Source organism: Quercus suber, unplaced genomic scaffold (genome assembly GCF_002906115.3).
Source record: "Quercus suber isolate HL8 unplaced genomic scaffold, Cork oak 2.0 scaffold_130, whole genome shotgun sequence".
NCBI lineage: Eukaryota > Viridiplantae > Streptophyta > Magnoliopsida > Fagales > Fagaceae > Quercus > Quercus suber.
This window is the reverse complement of record NW_027069593.1, coordinates 707,365-723,698: the sequence shown is the minus strand read 5'-3', so window position 1 is coordinate 723,698 and position 16,334 is coordinate 707,365. Positions and strand designations below refer to the sequence as shown.

General features: G+C 35.2%; 1 protein-coding gene across 1 annotated transcript in view; it reads left to right on the top strand.

The window, feature by feature from the left end:
- Nucleotides 1-16,334, top strand: part of LOC112012170 (rRNA biogenesis protein RRP5) — a 32,065-nt gene that overhangs the window by 12,685 nt on the left and 3,046 nt on the right. The window contains exons 7-23 of the mRNA XM_065776194.1: nucleotides 1,676-1,810; nucleotides 2,087-2,232; nucleotides 2,334-2,399; nucleotides 4,423-4,529; nucleotides 4,639-4,719; nucleotides 4,826-4,900; nucleotides 5,001-5,102; nucleotides 6,212-6,283; nucleotides 7,049-7,107; nucleotides 11,140-11,293; nucleotides 11,475-11,549; nucleotides 11,658-11,802; nucleotides 12,574-13,210; nucleotides 14,377-14,437; nucleotides 15,150-15,295; nucleotides 15,387-15,570; nucleotides 15,991-16,089. Of these exons, the coding sequence (XP_065632266.1) occupies nucleotides 1,676-1,810; nucleotides 2,087-2,232; nucleotides 2,334-2,399; nucleotides 4,423-4,529; nucleotides 4,639-4,719; nucleotides 4,826-4,900; nucleotides 5,001-5,102; nucleotides 6,212-6,283; nucleotides 7,049-7,107; nucleotides 11,140-11,293; nucleotides 11,475-11,549; nucleotides 11,658-11,802; nucleotides 12,574-13,210; nucleotides 14,377-14,437; nucleotides 15,150-15,295; nucleotides 15,387-15,570; nucleotides 15,991-16,089 (2,344 nt within the window). The remainder of the gene's footprint in view (nucleotides 1-1,675; nucleotides 1,811-2,086; nucleotides 2,233-2,333; nucleotides 2,400-4,422; nucleotides 4,530-4,638; nucleotides 4,720-4,825; nucleotides 4,901-5,000; nucleotides 5,103-6,211; nucleotides 6,284-7,048; nucleotides 7,108-11,139; nucleotides 11,294-11,474; nucleotides 11,550-11,657; nucleotides 11,803-12,573; nucleotides 13,211-14,376; nucleotides 14,438-15,149; nucleotides 15,296-15,386; nucleotides 15,571-15,990; nucleotides 16,090-16,334) is intronic.

The following is a 16,334-nucleotide window of genomic DNA, read 5'->3' as shown; positions in this document are numbered from 1 at the left end:
CTAGGGGAAAGATTCTCACTTTGGATAATTTGAGGAGGAATATTTATATTGTCAACAGATATTGCACTGGCAAGAACTGTTGGGAATTGGTGGATCACTTGCTCCTTCACTAATATTATGCATATAATTTGTGGACGTTTGTGTTTACTGTTTAGCTTCTTTGGGGTTTCTTGGGTGATGCCTAAGCAAGTGGACATGGCCATGTGAGAGGAAAATAAATATGGTGTTGGTTTGTGGAAAAATATTAGTCAGGGATGGCCTTATTTTTAGTATGATATTGGTGATGGGTTGAGGGTGAAGTTTTGGCAAGACCATTGCTGTGGGGAGACATCTCTTGCTGTCAGCTATCCTGAATTATTTAGATTTTGCTGAGATAAGGCTGCAAGTGTGGCTGAGCTTATGAAGTTGACTAATAGGGTCCTTTTTTGGGATGTAAGTTTCTTTAGGGGTGTTCATGCTCGGGAATTAGAGGCTGTGTCGAGCTTCATGGATACCATATATGGTGCCCTTCAGTAAGGGGGTTTGGTGAGGATAAGATGTGTTGGAAATCAAATAGAAATAAGGGGTTCATGGTTAATAATTATTATAGTCTTCTAGTCAGCTCTAATGATTGTTGTTTTCCATGGAAAAGTATTTGTAAGCGGAAGATCCCTTCTCGAGTGGCTTTTTTTGTTTGGACTACTGCTTTAGGGGAATGCTTGACGATTGCCAATTTACAAAAAAGGAAGGTTTGGATATTGGGTTGGTGTTATATCTGCAAGTGTAATGGTGAATCGGTTGACCACCTATTTCTTCATTGCAAAAATTGCCGTGTTACCATACCGTATATGCACTTGTATCGCACCCATATCCGTGCAAGTGCTTCCTAGAATGTAAGAAACATTGTTTTAGTAAACTTGGAGAACAAAAAGTTAGAATATAGTGAAAATTGAGAGCCAAAAATATATGCAAATGTAACCATTGGCTAGATGGTAGTTGAGGTGATTATTTTTGGTTTCTATGACCCATTACCTTAATGAATTAGCCAAAAGATCCAGAAAGATGACCATTTCAAGTATTCAGCCTCATTTACCTAAATGCAGCTATTTGCTAGATGATCCATACATGTGATCATTTTTGTCATCTAGAATCAACTATCCACAAAGGATTGCTTACAGACATGGTTTTAAATACCAGAAGAACCGTTTTTGGACCTGGTTCCCAGTTTTAGGGGGTTTTTTACTGGATCTGGTTGGTGCCCAGTTCCCGATCGAACCGGTTGAACCGGCCAGTCTGGTACAGTTTTTAAATCCATGCTTACTGAACTGGAGCAGGTTGACTGCTGTGGGAAGGTTCATGGTGACTCTTGTGAAATTGTGAACTAGTTCTAAGGATAAGTGTTTTTTTTTTGTGGGAGGGTGTTAGTTTTGGTTTGATCTTTGGTATAATGAGGAAATTGTAGATTTATTTCTCCTCCTAAAATATATCAATGTTATTAAGGATGTGTTGAGATGGTGGTGGCTTGTGTGAGAACTGGTGGAAATATTGTAAGCATGTTTCTTCTCTAACTTGTGGTTGGTTGGTTTTTGCGAAGAACTGTATGCCAGTTCAATTTCAATTAAAGATATCCCTTTTAGAATATTTCATCTCTTTTTGTATTGTTGTCATTGATTGATTGTTCCTCATTCTGAATCAGATCTGAACTCGGATTAGAACCAGGATGTGACCCAAGTACAATGTATCATGTTGGACAAGTTGTCAAATGTCGAATAACGAGTTCACTTCCTGCTTCACGGAGGATCAACCTTAGTTTCATAATAAAACCTTCAAGGTTTGCTTCTCTACACTCTCAGGCCATATTTCCTCCCTGTGAACCTTAAATGTGAAAGTAATACTCGAAATGTTTTTCCTTGCCTGGAGAAACCCTTAAGTCATATTACCTCATATATTCAGTGAACTGTAATTTGGATGGTATGATCAATGTAATGAGAGGTGGTTATCTTATCAAGTTCTTATAACAGTGTTCTTATCTGTACTCTGCAAAAAAATGGTTATCATTAGTATCTTTCCTGATGCACTGTATTGAATTTGAAAAAACAAATGACAGGGTTTCTGAAGAGGATATGGTCAAGTTAGGTAGCCTTATTTCTGCAGTTGTTGACAGAGTAACCACCAATGGTGTTATAGTCTATGTAAATGCAAAAGGTTACTCGAGGGGTACAATTCCTACTGAGCATTTAGCAGATCACCACGGTACAGAAGTTTAGCTGGCTTGATAAATTTACATTGCCACCTTGTTATGCAGGGCATCAGCATGGTATTGAATTTCCTGATTAGTGTCTCTTGTTATGCAGGGCATGCGACTTTGATGAAGTCAGTCTTGAAGCCAGGATATGAGTTTGATCAACTGCTGGTACTAGGTACCCTCCAATCTTTGGCCATGAACTCTCTCACATTTTCTAACATCTTAAATTTCTTCCCCAAAACAAAAAAGAAACATTTTTATCATGTAGTTTCTGTAGGCTTATTTTCTGCTAAGAAATGGAAGTATGAAAATCTTACATTTTCACTGTTCTGGGCAATTTGAAATGAGTATTCCAAATAATAATTGTGACCATCTTCCCGCACTCTTTTTACTTGCAGCACTCATATCTTTAGCAGCTCATTTTCTCCATTTCTTCTCCTCAAAATAATTGCAACATCTTTTATACTTCCTACGTTCCAAATTGTTAGTTGTCTACTCCATTTTGAGATGTTCTAAAATATAGTCCTCTTTGAAAAGTCAATAAATCTATTTACTAACTTACCTTGTACTTAAATTAAAAAAAAAAAGCAATACCTCATTAAAGTTTAGGTTAAGAAGGGTAGTTCTGAAAACTTGTACCTTTCTATATAAAGACAATGTATTAAATGATGTTCCCCTAAAAAGTTGGATTTTCTTAACAAAACTAACAATTTGGGACAGAGGGAGTAACATTTCGTGAGCTAGATCAAATTAGGGGTCTAGCTGCATATTTAAGGATCCTTTTGGTTGGGAGGATGGAAAAGTGGTAGGATAGAAGGGATTTTAGTTTCCCCTCTGTGTGTTTGGTTGGAGGACAGAAAAGTGGAAGGATGGAAAACTCTTTTGTTTGGTTGAGGAGAAAATTGAGAGAATAGAAACGGTAGTTTATATTAAAATTAATAAAATAACATCTTATACAAATTAACACAATCATAATATTATAATATATGCTTTCATTTGTTAATATATTATTTTATATGTTATTTGTATATAACAATTTAGGTGAACTTCATGTTGGTGACAGAAAAAAAAAAAAAAAAAAAAAAACTGGATGTGCTGGGTAGAGTGGCAGAACCATGGTAGTGGAAAGAGAGAGAAAAAGACAAAGTGTGTGGGTGTTGGCATGTTGGGTTAGTTGGATGTTGTTAAGAGGGGTAGAAAAGTAAAATTCATGGGCTGAAGCATTGCCTGCATAATCACTCCAATTTTCTCTCCAATTTGGGGAGAAAATATTTTGGTGGGCCTGGGGAGAAAACATCTAGGCCCGACTAATTTTCCTTTCACAAATCCATCCAGCCAAACACTCAAATATATTTCTATCCCTCCCCTCTTTTCTCTCATTTTTTTTCCATCCTCCCTAAAATCCACCCAACCAAACGGATCCTAAGGAAAAATTGATCCATACACGAAAGGAATTTGACTCTTTAAAGCTTTAGTTTGGGGCATTCTTTTGGACCCTTGCATAAGTCTTGCCACACGCTTATATATATATATATATATTCCCCCCTCCCCCCTTCTAATCACTACATAAATTGCACCCATAAATTGCACGTAAATATCTACTGAACAAAAGATAGAAAGAATTAAAGAGACTAAAATAAAAGCGAACTAGTTTTAAAGATGTAAAGAAAGCAACCAGTTACAATAACTTGAATTGAAAACCTCCTTAAAACCACAATTTCTTGTTAACTTCCCATTGTCATGGATGTTTGTATTCCTTTTTCTTCATAATCTGAATCAATTCCAAATTAATCCCCTAAAGTCTCTTCTATTGGATCAAACAGCTGTCGACATGGTGAAGGTAGCAGACACGGTCTATTTTATGCTTCTTGAAGCACCATGCCACTATTGTTTGTTTTTCCTGAGCTGCCTTTGTATTAAGGCCTAGCTTGTCCTTTCTGTTTTATGATGTTTAGCCCTTACTCAGTTTGAGTTCTATTATTCAACTGATTTAGGATTATCATAATGGCTCCTGTGGAAATGTTTGTTGATAAAGATGTTTCTTTCGTTCCCTTTTTATGTTTGTTTCTGTATTCTATCTTCCAAGTGAATGCTTTGTTGTTGATGCCGCTATTATTCTTGTATTGTTAAATGGAATCTTTATTATCTTAACATAATGAATTAAATATTATTAAAAATTTCTTCTTGCATTGTTGTAGATATTAGTGGCAACAATTTGGTACTATCCGCAAAACATTCTCTGATAAATTTAGCTGAGCAGCTTCCTTTGGATATCAGTCAGATTCATCACAACACAGTAATCCATGTAAGTAATTAGATCTCTACTTATATGATTTGTGATATCTCTTTTGTTTAAATTGGTGTTTATTATGATTCCAAACTGCAGTTGTTTAAAATTTATTTGTGTGAACCAGGGCTACATTTGTAACTTAATTGAAACGGGTTGCTTTGTCCGCTTTCTTGGGCGTTTGACTGGTTTCTCTCCTAGAAACAAGGTTTTTATTTTTTTCCTGCCTCTATGCAGTCCAGTTATATTTGAATTCATTATCTTTTTTTTATGAGTTTTGTTTAGTTCAGTCAAATTTCAATTCTGCTCTGTAGGCAACAGATGACCAAAGAGTTGAGCTTTCAGAATCTTTTTACATTGGACAATCTGTTCGCAGCAATATTCTCGATGTTGGTGAACTACTTGAGGCTGAAGCTGTTAAAATTATGATTTTTGAAGCAGTTCTAAAATAGGGTTTAACTCACTCCATATCCCCTTTTTCTCTTCCAGGCCAATACTGAATCAGGTAGAATAACGGTTTCCCTGAAGCAGTCATCATGTTATTCCACAGATGCATCATTCATTCAAGAATACTTTCTGTTGGATGAGAAGGTAAACATGATTGGCACCATATTTATTTGATTTTTGATTATCTGTCATTTTTTTCTCTCTCTCTTTGTATTTACTATCTAAAAATATATTTTAGTTGCGTACAAAACGGCTTTTGGTGTATGTCTCTCCAACCCCTTCCTCCTCTTGCTTTTCCCTTACTTTATAAGTGGAGTATGTCAGGTAGTTTGAAATATTGAATAAAATCCATTTATTTTATGTGTATCCATGGTTTCCTACCTAGGGGTGGGTCCAAAGGGCCCTGCCTTGATGAGGTTTCACATCATCGTAAAAAGAGAGGAAAAAGTGAATGCACTAACTGGGAATACCATGAAAGCTAATCTAGATAATAAATTTTAGTGTTTGGCCTGTATTACAGCAAATTCACAGTGATATGATAATAATTGATTTCAAGTTGTTTTAAGTTCTTTCTTCATTCAGTTTTTTCCCCATTAAATTTGTAAATTTGTTTTCTGTGTTTTTTATGAAGTTTTATATAAATTTATATAGTTGGACCCAAATTATACGACTGCGCATGTTAGACTTCGCAACTTTTTTTGATAAAACTAGTAATCGAATCTGTTTATTTGATGCTATTATTGAATTGCACTTGAAATTTTGTGCTAATTGTTTTGTAATTTTTTTAGGTTATGGTGTGCTCATCATTGTGACCGTGAAGTAATCTATTCTATTAATAAAATACCATTACTTATAAAATAAAATGTTATTATTGCAATGTGGAGATGCATTTATTAGTGGATGGAGAAAGCTGATGAGGGTTGACAAGTTAAACATTTAAATTATGTGAGAATATGAACTCAAAATAATAAGATATAGAAACTTGATGCATATGCATTTAGCTACCCCAAATATTAGGTAAAAGGCATTGCTCTTTCTTTTAAATCTCCTACATGGGCTTCTTTTAATGGGCAATTTGCTGAGCTTTGAAATCTCCCAAATTTTAGTTTTACTTTCTTGGTTTCTAATTAAGATATTCAACTTAATATGATGGTAATACTGTAATTTTCTTTGTGGAAGTACAACTTCAACAATTTTGGTTTACAGAGTCCCAACCATACAGAGAGTTTAAGTTTATTTATTTGGTTGTTCAGAAATTTTTTCCCCCTTGTTGGACCTTTTTAGAAGCTAATCATGGGGAAGAACCTCTTTGTCAACAATATGTCTAGAGGCCACATTGCTGTTCTTCTGAGCTCAAAACAATCAAGTTCAATTTAGGCCATGGATTGTATCTTGTGTCCCACTTGATGATGCTTTCACAGTTCAATGTTTCTAACTTGTAATGCAAATGTAAGTAAGCTCCATTTGTTTGGTCTTTATTTGTGATGGATGAGTCCAAGGTGTCTTCCATTCCATCAACCTCACTGAGTTCTTTACTTCTAGGTTTTTTTTTTTTTTTTTTTTTTTTTTTTTTTTTTTTTTTTTTTTTTTTTTTTTTTTTTTAAATAAGATTACAGTCTCTTATTTTGTGATGCTAATACTGTGAGTAATTGTATATTATATCAGAATGGTGTTGACTTGTTTTGAAACTGTTACAGGTCTGATATTTAATTTGGGTAAGAATGAGGTGGTCCGGATAGGCAATGTGGATAATTGGCGAATTAGCTGATATTCTTGGTTGTAAAGTTGGGAGATTACCAATGACTTATCTGGGATGCTTTAGGAGCTTCTTTTAAAGGCAAAATCAGTGTGCAATTCTATTTTCGAGAAAGTGGAATCTATTGTAGACTAAAGGGTGGCCATTAAAGAGTACACTTTCGAGTTTACCATTTTATTATTCTCTCTAGTTACTACTCCTACTAGTGTGGTTAAAAGGTTGGAGAGGTTGCAGAGAATATTTTTAGGGTGCCTCGAATGCGAGGTTTAAGTTCTCTTTGTTAGCATAAGACATATTTTGTTTTCCTATTGCTACATGTGGTTTGGGGATTCAGAGGACAGGGAGTTTTAATCAAGCCTATTGGGAAAGTGGTTATGACAGTAAGGGAATGAGGTAAGACATTTATGGAAACGGGTTTATTGCTACAAAATATGGAAAGGAATAGGGTGGTTGGACTTTGAGTTTAGCTAGGGGACCTCTTGGGTGTATCCTTGGAGAAGTTTTGAAGGGCAGGATGGGGCACTTTGCAACAATACATATTGTTTGAGGTGGGGGACGGCATTCGTGTAAAGTTTTGGCATGATGCATGGAATGGGGAGTCATTCTCTAAAAGAGTTGTACCCTGGCCATATGCTTGCTCACTTGATTGGAATGCCTCAATCCATTCAGTCATTGATAGCCCAATAGGATGGGAAGGTTGTGTTTGGAGAGTGAGATTTCAAAGAGGATTTCATGTTAGGGAGTTGAGAGTCAGTCAATTCTTTCATGGATCTTCTACACTCCAATATTCCTATGTGGAAGGATGTGATGAGACGATATGGATATTGAAAGGGAATGGTGGTTTAAAAGTTGGCTCTAATCATGAGGCTATCCAAGGTGCACCAGCTCATTCTTTTCCCTAGAAGAGTGTTTTGTGTGTAAAGCCCTAAGAAGGTCTCACTCTTTTTTTGGACAGCAGACTAGGGGACTTGTGATAATCTTATCAAGCAAGGATTACCTTAGTTGAATGGTGCTGCATGTGCTAGTGCAATGGAGAGACAATAAACCATTTGTTGATTCATTGTGATATAGCCTATGACTTATGAAGCCTGGTATTTAGAACTTTTGGGGTCCAACAGGGGTTACAATGAGGATGGCTGGCCTTTCATTTGGGAGGATGAATCAGTTTGGGACACACTCATCATACATCTGGAACTTTGTCCCTTTATGTTGATGTTGACATTGTAGGAGTGAAATAAGATAACCATAATTCTGAGGATAATGGATAAAAGAATCAGTTTGGCATCATTGCTTGGTCCAAAAACCATTCTATATTTCATAGAATCACTTAAGTTTTGTGCTAATTGTTTTTGTAATTTTTTTAGGTTATGGTGTGCTCATCATTGTGACCGTGAAGTAATCTATTCTATTAAAAAAATACCTTTATTACATTATAAAAATAAATCGTGAGACTTTATTTATTTATTTTGATAATTCATCTTGAGACTTGGATTAAAAAAAAAAACTACATTGAAAGTGCATATGAATATTATAGGGTCACAAATTTTCATACATTTTTGTGTGTGTGTGGCTTTTGTTCTTGTTTTTTTGGGTTGGGGGGATACTTAGGTGGTAATTCTCTTGGTTTACCTTGTCTGCACTGTATCAATGGCCCGTATATTGAGACTAGTTGTGTGCCAAATCTTTACATTTGGTCTTCTGTAGTTTCTATTAAAAAAAATTCCTAGTCCTATTAAATAAGGAGTGCCCACTGCTAAATGTAAAGCAACTTAATCTATCAATTTTTTCAAAGAACAAAGAGAAATTTGCAGCAGCTTTGGAGGTCCTTTGTGGGTGTACTGCCCTCTTTCTTAAAGCGTGAGTGTTTACACCTTATCCCCCCACCCCCCCCNTTCCCCCTACCCCCCCCCCCCCCCCCCCCCCCCCTCTTTTATTTTTCTCTTTCAGTTGACAAATTATAGACAAACTATTACCCCCATAATCTGCAACTCATAACAGATTGACCCTAGGCATGCTTATAAAAAAGTGTAAAAATATTACTTTGCTACAAGGGCCAAAAGTTGTTTTCCTTATTCTTCCTAAAATCAGAAAAGCAAGATCTGAAATGTGCTTTTGCAGTTAACCAAAGCTGTTCACACTACATCAAGCTTACTAAAAAGCCTTGGTTTCGTTCAAAAAACCCATTGCTACCAAATACTTGACCATTTTAATTCAAACCACAACCATTAAATCCAAATAAAATGCTGAAATCTACACATTCTTGCATCAGATTGTAATATGAACATCTTTCCTACGTTTATAGATCTCAATCAGCTAAACAAATGAGTAACTCACTTTCCCAAAGTGATATTTCTGTCACTACTTTGTTGCACAAAAATACTAGCCAGAGAAAGCAAGTAGCTGGAAACTTACGCAGCACAATAAGCCAATGTTGCAACTGTCAACAGAAAGCTGCAGATCACAACAAAAGCAGGATCATCACGTGCCCATTGATTCTTAGTTTCTGGGATCAAAAGCAGAGGTAAACTTCTCAGTTGTATCAAAATTATAAGAAATAAAGCATACTACCACATGCCCAGAGTTTACAGTCACCGTAATTAAGAAAGTACAAAAATGCCAACCAGTAGACAATTTTACAAATGCATTTACTCTCTCCTATATATTTGATAACTAAACGATCTTATCCATTATATATTTTAAGATAATATAAAAGCCCTAACCGCTTAAGAGACACAACTGACTTGAAGAAACTAAACACCAAAACGAGAAGTAAATAACAAAAAAGGTTTAGTTTGAACTTCAAAATTCTTTATTATTAAACCAGGTATCTGATTTTCCTCACTTTCAAATCATTGAAATATATTGTTGTGGAGATATGGAAGAGAGACAACCCATCTTTGGAGGCGGGTTATTGAGGCTAAATATGGGAATGATTGGAGAGGTTGGTGTACAAAAGAAGTCTCTAATCCTTATGGTGTTAGTCTTTGGAGAACCATCAGACAAGGCTGGACAGCCTTTTCAAAATCCATTCATTTTGAGGTTGGTGTTGGTGATAGAATTAAATTTTGGCATCATGTGTGGTATGGGAGTTGCACCCTCCGGGAGGCTTTTCCGGAACTCTATAATATTAGTTGTAATAAGGAGTCTTCTATTGCAGATGTTATGTCCTTTCCTAACCAAAGGCTTCACTGGGATCTTCTTTTTTCTAGAGCTCCCCAAGATTGGGAAACAGAGCATTTTTACACTTTTCTTGATCTTATCAATTTAATGCCCCTTAATGGTGAAGGTCAGGACAACTTTGCTGGAAACCAACTGGGAATAAGAATTTTAAAGTGAGTGAGTTCTATCTCTCTCTTTCCTCTACTCTAGACATTTCTTTCCCTTGGAAGCCTGTGTGGCGGTCTAAGGTCCCTACTAAGGTTGCTTTCTTCTCTTGGACTGCCTCCTTAGGTAAGATTTTGACTACTGAAAATTATGGTATAAGGGTGTAGCCGTTGTAGATTGGTGCTATATGTGTAAATGAGTGGGGAATCGGTGAATCATCTTCTTCTTCATTGTCCTATTGCTTATGAACTATGGTCTATGGTGTGGGCTCTATTTGGTCTTCAATGGGTTATGCCGAGTGGTGTCTTAGATTTATTTTCGAGTTGGCAAGGTTCATTTGGTGGTGTCGGAGCATTGATTTATGGAGGGCTGTCCCTCATTGTGTCCTATGGTGTATTTGGCGAGAACGGAACTCAAGATGTTTCGAAGGAAAGGAACGGTCTATTCCAGAAATTAAATCTCTTCTTCTTCACACCTTGCTAGAGTGGAGTTCTTCCTTTAATCTCTTCTCTTGTTCTAATGTTTTAGAAATGCTAGATCTTTGTAATTTTTCTGTTTGATGTATTGTTTTCTTTGTACACCCCCAGTGTACTTGGGCTTTTAATTAATACAATTCCGTTATTTATCAAAAAAAATGTTAAGAACATAAAGAACATGTAATCTAATAGTTAGATTTTCAAAATATGTATCCATTTTAATTTTTTAGTGGGAGTTTGTAGCCATTTCCTACAAACTAGTAGGAAAACTTTGTCTATGTTCATATAGTTTTCCTGCCCCATATGGCCATGCAAATTGGCCAGAGACTCTTCAAAGACTTCTGAGTTCTCTGTATTTATTCCTTTACTCTAAATTTCAATCACATAATGGTTTGAAAAGGGGGACTCTCCTTAAATGTCCACGTGTCCATGTCATTCTATAAAATATGTTGATTCTTTTCAGTCTTTGTATAACTTTAATTTGTTTCATTTTGTATGACTAGTTGTTTAATTGCAATCATTACTAATTAAGATATATTTTTTCAAAAAATACAACCTGTCTATTTCTTGGTGATTGATGCTTTACAATTAGTTTAAGCAACTTGAGTTTGTTTTCCTGTTGCAGTGTCATTGCCACAGTAATGGCTCTTCCAAGCCCTTCAACATCTGGGAGGTTGCTTTTGCTTCTTAAATCTATGAGTGAAGCCAGTGAGACATCCAGTTCCAAAAGAGCCAAAAAGAAGTCTAGCTATAAAGTGGGATCTCTGGTTCAGGCAGAGGTAGATACTTTAGCGTATCTGTGATATCTTAATCATGTTTATATGTTAAAAAATCATAACTGAATAGAACTATGTGGAGTTTCTATTTTTCTTTTGTTTTTAGTGGTTTGTTTGATTGGATATATTTTGACTGAGTTGGGCTACTTATTTGCTTACTTTATTACCTGTTATTTCTTTTCAGATTACAGAAATTAAGTCTCTTGAACTAAAATTGAAATTTGGAATTGGTTTTCATGGAAGAGTACATATAACAGAGGTATGGTTGTTAAGCAATTTGAGATATTTATATGCTCAGCCTTTGCATACCTGTTCTTCATTTCATAATTGGCTTGTCATGAATGATTCTAATTAGTCCTGTGGGCAGGTGAATGATGATAATGTTTTGGAAGATCCGTTTAGTAACTTTAGGATTGGGCAAACAGTTACTGCAAGGATTGTCTCAAAAGCTAATCGATCAGATAAAAGAAACTATCAATGGGAGCTGTCCTTGAAACCTAAAATGCTTACAGGTAAAGAATTTATACTAAATTCCTTCTAGTTGTCTGTTTTAAACCTATTCCTTTTGTTGAATTTTCCCCTTTATCACCCATTTGATCTTGTCTGGCATCCATTTGCAGTACCAAAATTTCCTGTTTTGGCTCTAATTTTCTTAATTAGCATTTTAGCTACTTGTGTGGCATTTGGAGTATAAAGTATTGTATGGCTTGTGCCATGTGCCAATTTCTGGGGTATAACATTCTATTCCCATTATAATGTCAACAAATTTTGTTACGAGGCTTAATTCCCAAATGCATACATTATCAGCCTGGGAAAAGAATTTGATCCCGTTGCTATTTGTTACTTGCTGGATAGTTGTCAAGGTGTATGCTTGAGGCTTTATGTATTGTTTTTTGGTTTAATTCCATTACAAACACTTAGACCTTCTCTCTCCTCCCCACCCCCTCTTCAGTAGCTGAGACAATTATAATTTCCTGGAGCTAAAGACATTGTGTATGGCTTAACCCAGATCTGTGATATCATACCTTCATCAGCTCCATGAAAAAATTCTTAATGTATACACTTTCATCTATATATAAATGTTTATGGACATATTAATCTTGCAGGGCTGTTCCTCATGTTTTTTCTTGTTTAGTGGTCAATGTACTCCAAAGTGTTGTTGTTGTTGCTATCTCCCCCCCCCCCCCCCCAAAGTGCAATACTTAAAAAAATGTTCTTCATTTTTTGCATCCATGTTCATAAAGTTTATCACACATGAGATCTGAGTTGCAATTTCAATACAGGTTCCTCTGACATAGGGGACAAACTTATGACTGAAGACGTTGATTTTTCAATTGGACAATGCATCACTGGCTATGTGTTTAAAGTGGATAGTGAATGGGTCTGGGTTGCTATATCTCGAGATGTGAGAGCTCAATTATTTATTCTTGACAGTGCATGTGAGCCTAGTGAACTGAAAGAATTTCAGAAACGCTTTCAAGTGGGGAAAGCTGTTTCTGGACATGTTTTAAGTATTAACAAAGAGAAAAAGCTATTACGATTGGTTCTAAGTCCATTTGCTCTCTCTAAAGGACATGTTAACCGTGAAGATTTAGAAGTGGATAATCATGTGAATGAGAAATGTGGAGCTCATATTAATGAAGGAGATATTGTAGGTGGTAGAGTATCAAAAATACTTTCTGGTGTCGGTGGATTGATTGTGCAAATCGGTCCTCAATTGTATGGTAGAGTTCATTATACGGAACTTACAGAGTCATTGGTGCCTGACCCATTATCTGGATACCATGAAGGGCAATTTGTCAAATGCAAGGTGCTTGAAGTCAGCCGCTCTGTCAAAGGAACCACTCATGTGGATTTGTCATTACGTTTTTCTTTAGATGGCACGCCTAGTCAGTCTTCTGCAGAAATCTCCAACACACTGTAAGTTGTGTGATTACTATTTGCATCTTCAAAATTACAAGTTTACATTGTTATTGTTAGAATTATGTGGTTAAATGATTAAATTTACTATCTCCTAATACCTAAATTACATAACAGTTATGTGGGAGGTAGGTTAAATTATTAAATTTACCATCTCCTTATGAAGCTATACATAAAAATGCAGTAAGCCTGATTGTTTTTTGGTGCAAACCAATTCAATTTTAATCAATCTAATTTGTTCGGTTTGATTTCTCATTTGTTGGGTTGTTATTTGATTAACTCAAAATACTTAGTATCTCAATCATTTATCAAGATTAATTTGACCCTTGAACTTTGATGTGAGTGTCTATATGGTCCTTGGCTACACATTTATGCTGGTGACAAATTGAGCCTTCTACTACTATTTTACTTTAAAGATAAGAATTTATCACATAATGTGCAGATGGTTCTTGTCACATCATCAATAATTTGAAATGCTATTATTACTATGTGCACATTATGTCAAGTAAATCCGTTGGCTTAAATGGCAAATAGTAACAAAAGGTTTGATTTGTCACAAAACTAATGTGTATGAGGTTAATTGTTTAGATTGAATGTTCAGGGATCAAATTGACACTTACATCAAATTTCAAAGGTGGTATTTGTAAAAATTCTATAATAATATCGGAAAATGAGAAGCTTTTTATGTCCAGTACTTTTATGGAAACTATCTGCTTTGAACTATTAATGGGTATTCATAAATTTACCACATCAATAATTTACCTATCAAAAAAAATTAATGGGTATTCATAATGAAGCTTATCAAATTCCTTGCTCTTGGTTTCAAGTGTGACGTGTGAGTTGCATTGATTATGGACTTTACCTTTTCTAAGTTTGCTATCAGCAATGGTAAAGTTATCTTTTTCAGGACTGAGCTTTATTTGTAATTCAGAAAAATTATCATTCATCAAATGACAATCTGCTTAGATGTGGCTTATTTCAATAATTATTGATTCTACTAAGTGGGTTTGCATTTAATTATTTTTCTCTCCCTTACATTTGGGGATTCTTAGAGCTTTGGGTTCTTTTGTCTCTTTCACGTAATAAGATATTAAAATTGTGGTTCTCTAATGGTTTTACTTATTATACTTGTTTATTTAAACACAGTAATGTTTGATAATTTGCAGGCATCCTGCTTGCAAACATGTTGAACAGATTGAGGAACTTCATCCAAATATGGTTGTACAGGTACTGATTTTTTTTTTTTTAAATAAAAAAATTCATGCCCTAAGATAATTACTTTTACTTTCTCTTTACTAGCTGTCTCTTCTCATGACTTAGTACCTTAAAGTTTAAATTAGAGATTGCAATGACCTAACAGCCTCAATTTCTGGTGCATTTTCTTGATTGCAAATTAGAAGATATTGGTATCTACAATTAGTGTGTTTGCAGCATACTATCATAGGATGCCCCTTTTCTGAGAAGTACTTGAGTTCGTACTCTTTGTCTCCATTATCTTAATTACATGTAGCTAATCAGATTGTCTATAGCATGCTAGGAGGACTAGTTATTCCCAAATGAAAAATAGAGGACTAATAAATAATTGGAGGACCAGGCTGGGTTGGCAGAAGTTGGGACCTTTACTGTGAATAATCAACATGCACTTCTTAATTTCTTGTTTAATTTTGTATTCTTTTGTATTTATCAAAATGTCTCAGCTTGTTTTTCTGGGTTTATGTGTTAGTTATGTTCCAAGCATTTGATAATGGTCCATTATGAATTCTTTGTTCAATGAGTTAAGTTTAACCAAAAATAATTTGCAGTGTATTGTACTGCTCAGCTTTAGGATGCTAAAAATTGAGGTTGTCTAATATTTTTGGCAACTGGTGGCAATATTTGTTTCATATGTGGGATTTAAGCTTCCTAGCAGCTTAGCAAATTTATTTCCTGGATCTAATAGGGTTATGTGAAGAATGTTACATCAAAAGGATGTTTCATTTTGCTTTCCCGGAAGATTGATGCCAAAATTCTCCTCTCAAATTTATCTGATGGGTTTGTTGACAACCCTGAAAAAGATTTTCCTGTTGGAAAGCTTCTAATTGGCAGGTAAGTCATTGTTTATCTTTTTACTTGATTGTCAAAATGATTTGTAGAGGTCGGAATAGATGCAGTAATGTACTAAGAAGCTTGAATGCAGGGTGCTGTCTGTGGAGCCTTTATCAAAGCGAGTTGAAGTCACCTTGAAGACATTGGGCGCAAGCAGGGCACGAAAATCTGAAATTAATGATTTGAGAACTCTCCATGTGGGAGATATTATTTCTGGGAGGATTAAGCGAATTGAATCATATGGTTTGTTTATCACAATTGACAACACAAATTTGGTAAGGAATAAATTATTCACTTAAATCATAATTATCAGAAAGAGTTACTTTTCATAGTTCTTTCTAGAATGGCCAAGCCTGGGGATTTTTGTAGGAACATAGTTTTTTCTTTAAGCTATGTGTTAACATGTTATATTTGGTAACTGAGTAAGTTTTTTGGGCTTATGCTAGGAATGTCCCAGGCATGATGGTTACTTCACAAACTGTTGTTTACCAGCCTACCAATCTTGCTTATCATGATTATTTTAAGTTGGTGGTGCACCTTGTTAATTTTAAATCACATACAAGTGCTTGTATTTTCTCTTTATGATTTTTTTAACTGAAAAATCTGCATTTTTAAGTCCTTGGTTTAGCTTGAAATTGTTATATATGCGTTCTGAATTCGTATTTAATTTGTGTTTGTGCTCTTTCTTTGGCTAGGTTGGATTATGCCATGTGTCAGAGCTTTCAAATGATCATATTGACAACATTGAAACTAAATACAGAGTCGGAGAGAGTGTGACAGCAAAGATTTTAAAGGTAAACATATTGCTCATGAAGAACTGTTGAAGTTTTCTCTCCCTCATTTTGGCCATCACTGAAAATGGATATGATATTTTATCTTTAAATTATATTATGGCTGATTTGTTAGTTTTGATTGGCGGTGAATGGGTTGTTCAACCTCATTTTAGACCTTATTGGACTGGTCATATATTTGTTGTCTTACTCTGTAACATTGTGCAACTGAAGAATACTCTGATTTCATGGAGATTTTAATGGTTATA